General features: G+C 37.7%; 1 protein-coding gene across 1 annotated transcript; it reads right to left on the minus strand.

Annotated features, from left to right (window-relative positions):
• Positions 1 to 228: 228 nt before the first annotated feature.
• Positions 229 to 3,849, minus strand: LOC132049144 (outer envelope pore protein 16-3, chloroplastic/mitochondrial). Its single transcript, XM_059439836.1, has 3 exons — positions 3,712 to 3,849; positions 1,237 to 1,584; positions 229 to 589 (listed from the first exon to the last, which is right to left on the minus strand). Exons 1-3 carry the CDS (start codon positions 3,833 to 3,835, stop codon positions 444 to 446), a joined length of 618 nt encoding a protein of 205 aa, XP_059295819.1. The 5' UTR covers positions 3,836 to 3,849; the 3' UTR covers positions 229 to 443.

A 3,849-nucleotide genomic window follows, 5' to 3' on the forward strand; every position in this document is an offset into this window, starting at 1 on the left:
CGGTTTCCAGCTACTGAAATAGCAATCAATCGATGCTATAAAGATGTTCTTCAGCTACCAAGCTTCACTTGCAAGCAAATCTAAGCATTGGTTAAAGCTACTATTTTCCATACAGCAAAATGCTGTGCTTTATAAGGTTAAAGGTCAGACTTCATCTTGTAAACCAGAATTCTCTTATAGCAATTCATCACAATTTTTAATCAGAAATAGCGAAGCCAAAGAGCGTCATACTTTTGAACAACACATAACCCCTGAATATATATGGTCAGGTATTCAAGCTCAATCAAAAATCACCTGAGATGCTAGAAATAGACTACATAGCATTCTTATTTGCATCATCCTTTCAGGTTAAAGAAAAAAGAGAACAGCATAAAACAAGAGAGTGCAGTCACATCATTCTTAGTGAGCTTTCACCGAGTCACACTAGTTCTGTCCAATTACAGTCATTCAGCAGCAACTCGTTTCTTCGTAGTGTAAGGGTAGTACTCCTTGCCATTGTCAGTTCTCGTGGTCGCGCCTAGTCCATCAATTATAGCAGAAGTGACTGCAAGTGCAGCTCCAGCAGAGAGAGCAGTTGGAATACTCCTTCCTACAAAAGTAAAAGTCAAATCAGCCAAAAAAATTCCCTCGGTATCCCAGTAACATTTGGGTTGCCTGTTACAGAAGCAAGGGTTATAGAACACTGTCAATGAATGATGTACTTAATCCGCTGAATTGCCTTTTGCAATTCATGAGATTGTAATGTTCATTCTGCACAGGGATCTCTGTTCATCTGTTCTCAAATGTGCATAGCAGCGGCTGAGTCAAGGGGTTACTGCTCCCCGTTAGCAAGAGCGAGTAATTATTCTGTGACAGATCCTAAAAAAGACTCACCCTTGTTTCTTTCAGGAACTAAATGAAATGCCATGCAAAATGGTTGTGGTTGTGTTTAAGACGTATTTATGCATACAGCACATACAAATTTTATGCCAATCAGATTTATGGAAAAAACCCAAGTTTTTATTGTTTGTGGAGTTAAAGATCTTAATAGGCATCTAATTAGAGAGGATAAAGGAATTAACCAAAAGCCTTCACGGCAACCAAGAACACCAGGGCGCGGAAATGATTAGAATTATACAAATGCACCAGTTACAATGCCAATTGAATGCAGCAACAAATGCCTTTTTAAAAAGAAATTATTCCACAAACACTTATCTCAGTTGAAAGGATGTAGTTGGGTGGAGGGGAGGGGATTACCTTTGTAACCCAGCACAGAAGCACCAGCAACAAATCCACCAACTGCTCCATTAAAAAAATCTCTTTTCATCCTATAGTTCTGCACCAGCTGTTCTACACCTATATAGACTCCACCAATAGCAGCAAAGGTAACTCCGTGGCTTCCCATCATTTTCAATGTCCGAATCAAACCAGGAAGAGCAACATTTCTCTCAACACGGGGTACATCATGCCAAGTGGCAATAATGGCACCCCAAAGAGTACCAGCAACTAGACCTGTGGTTGCACCTTTAAATGTTTTCATCCCTGGTGTATCCTCCTCTTCATAATACCTTAGCTCTGCAGCTTCATCCATGATTTTACTCGATCCTTTACCAAACACCAGCAAAAATGTTTAAAAAGAAATACAAATTTGTGGAAACAAGTTATCCTTGAACAAATAACCGGACACCCAAGGCAAGAGATGGTGAGAAATAGTTGCATTGCGAATAGAAATGTGTGAAGCAAGAAAAGATCTTAGTCCATGAGAAGTAAATGATGAGAAATATAAATGTTCACATAAACTTAGTTCGGTCATGACCCTATATGCTTACTCAATCCCAGACATAAAAATTCATAAGATTGTGTCTGCACATGTAGATCTATAACTCTACTCATTCTGCCCTTCTAATTCTGCCTCAATTTGTCTAACCTATTACTTGAATTACAAAGTTCTACATCTGAACAATTCGGATAGATGCAAGACACTACTACTTAATATATATGTTGCTCGGACACTTTAACAATGCCGTATTGGTGTGAGTAGGATCCTCCAAAAGTAGTGCATTTTTTTGAGGATCTACTACGGCTGCGGCACCCACGCAAATATTTTTGGAAAGGCCGAGCAACATAGTTTAATGTATTTGGAACTAATTTACATCTTTTTTCCCTTGCAATTCACTGATATCTTTGCAATAAGGATACCTGCTTGCACTAATTTTAACTACTAATTGTATGTCAAGAAAAAATCTGATGTAATATACTATTCAAACCTTCTTTTAACAATCTCTAACCAAATCAAGTAGGTTCAAGTTCAACAAAAATGTGATGAAGAAGCATTAGAACTTCGTGAAAAACAATATGAACATTACATTCAGAAATTGTCAAAAGTTTAAGTACGGCTAGACATTTGACCCTCCCCCATATCTTCACACCGTGTGCTTGAAACTCAACTGTACATTTGATTAAGGCTAGAAATTTGACCCTCCCCCATATCTTCACACCGTGTGCTTGAAACTCAACTGTACATTTGATTTTTCTAAGAGACGCGCTATCAATTGGTTACCAAGTTAAGAAATATGCCACTAACCAAGTGTGATGAAGAAATGTATGAAGGTTAGAGACAAGCAAAAGAAAATGAAGACAACCTATAAGTACATGCTCAAGCAAAGGCAATGCTTCTCTTATCCTCAAATTGTAACACATTTCAGATATGACAAGAGAGTTATCATTTGAAGCACCTAGTTACTTCAAATTCCGTTTTAAAAACACTTATCTAAACAGAGAAAATGAATTAGCACATTTTTTCTTCTATAATACATCATCTCAACTAAAGAATGGCTGTCTGTTACATAGGAAACTTTAAAGACATGTATCTTATCCAAATCACCGCACAGAAAAATAGACAAGATTCAAGGTCCTTTCAAATGGAGCACATTGTTAGATGCTATATTAATCCCAAACCAGTTGGAATACTCTATATGAATCCTTTGTATTCATATCATTCCAATCGGGCTAATTTTATTCCAATACTAGATCATTTATATTTTAAGGAAAATTAGGGGCAACCTACCTCTAAAGCTCGAGGTTCTCTAAAACTCCCATTGTATTCATTTCGCTCTAATCGGGCTTATTTTATTCCAATAGTACATAATTTGTCTCGAAGGGGGAGCCTTGGAGCAACGATAAAGTTATCTCCATGTGACATATAGGTAACGAGTTCGAGCCGTGAAAGCAGCCACTATGCTTGCCTTAGGGCAGGTCGTCTACATAACACCCCTTGGGGTGCAGCCCTTGCCCGGACCCTACTAATGCAGGATGCTTAGTACACCAAGCCGCCCCTTTTTAACTACAAAATTTGTTTTTTTATGAAAATTAGGGGTACCCTGCCCCTAAAGCTCACATTTATGAATTATACCTACACCAATATACAAATTTCTGACATGCTAGATTCCATACCCATTGAAATTTAGGTCCTCAAACATGGCCAAAAAGGAAAACAATCGCAAATTCAAATGAACTGGAAAACTGCGATCCATTATATAGACGTATGCAAAAGTCATATAAAAAAAAAATGAAGCTGGTATTCCGTTCAATTGACAAATTGTCTAACAATTCTATGAACCCTAGAATCGGATTACATTTCTGCATTTTTTTTTTCTAAGAAAAATAAAAAGAGAGAAAAAATAGAATTGAATACAATTAATTACAAGTAAAGATAGAGAGAGTGAAGCTCACCAAGCAGTGAATGGAACTGATCTGTTTTGCGATGTGAGAGAGAGAGAAGGGAGCGAAGAAGATGGTGATTGTGCAATGTGCAATTTGGGTGATATTCTTGGGGGTCCAGTAGATCAATGCTCATACTCCGGCCCAATA

Source organism: Lycium ferocissimum, chromosome 3, assembly GCF_029784015.1.
Source record: "Lycium ferocissimum isolate CSIRO_LF1 chromosome 3, AGI_CSIRO_Lferr_CH_V1, whole genome shotgun sequence".
In the NCBI taxonomy this organism is placed as follows: Eukaryota; Viridiplantae; Streptophyta; class Magnoliopsida; order Solanales; family Solanaceae; genus Lycium; species Lycium ferocissimum.

What these genes read in the sequence shown, in the direction of transcription:
- LOC132049144 (XM_059439836.1), bottom strand. Translation starts at nt 3,835, where the DNA reads ATGAGCATTGATCTACTGGACCCCCAAGAATATCACCCAAATTGCACA. An exon ending in TCAGTTCCATTCACTGCTTG is followed by an intron (nt 1,585 to 3,711) that starts GTGAGCTTCACT and finishes TGTTTGGTAAAG; the next exon opens with GATCGAGTAAAATCATGGAT. An exon ending in TTCTGTGCTGGGTTACAAAG is followed by an intron (nt 590 to 1,236) that starts GTAATCCCCTCC and finishes TTACTTTTGTAG; the next exon opens with GAAGGAGTATTCCAACTGCT.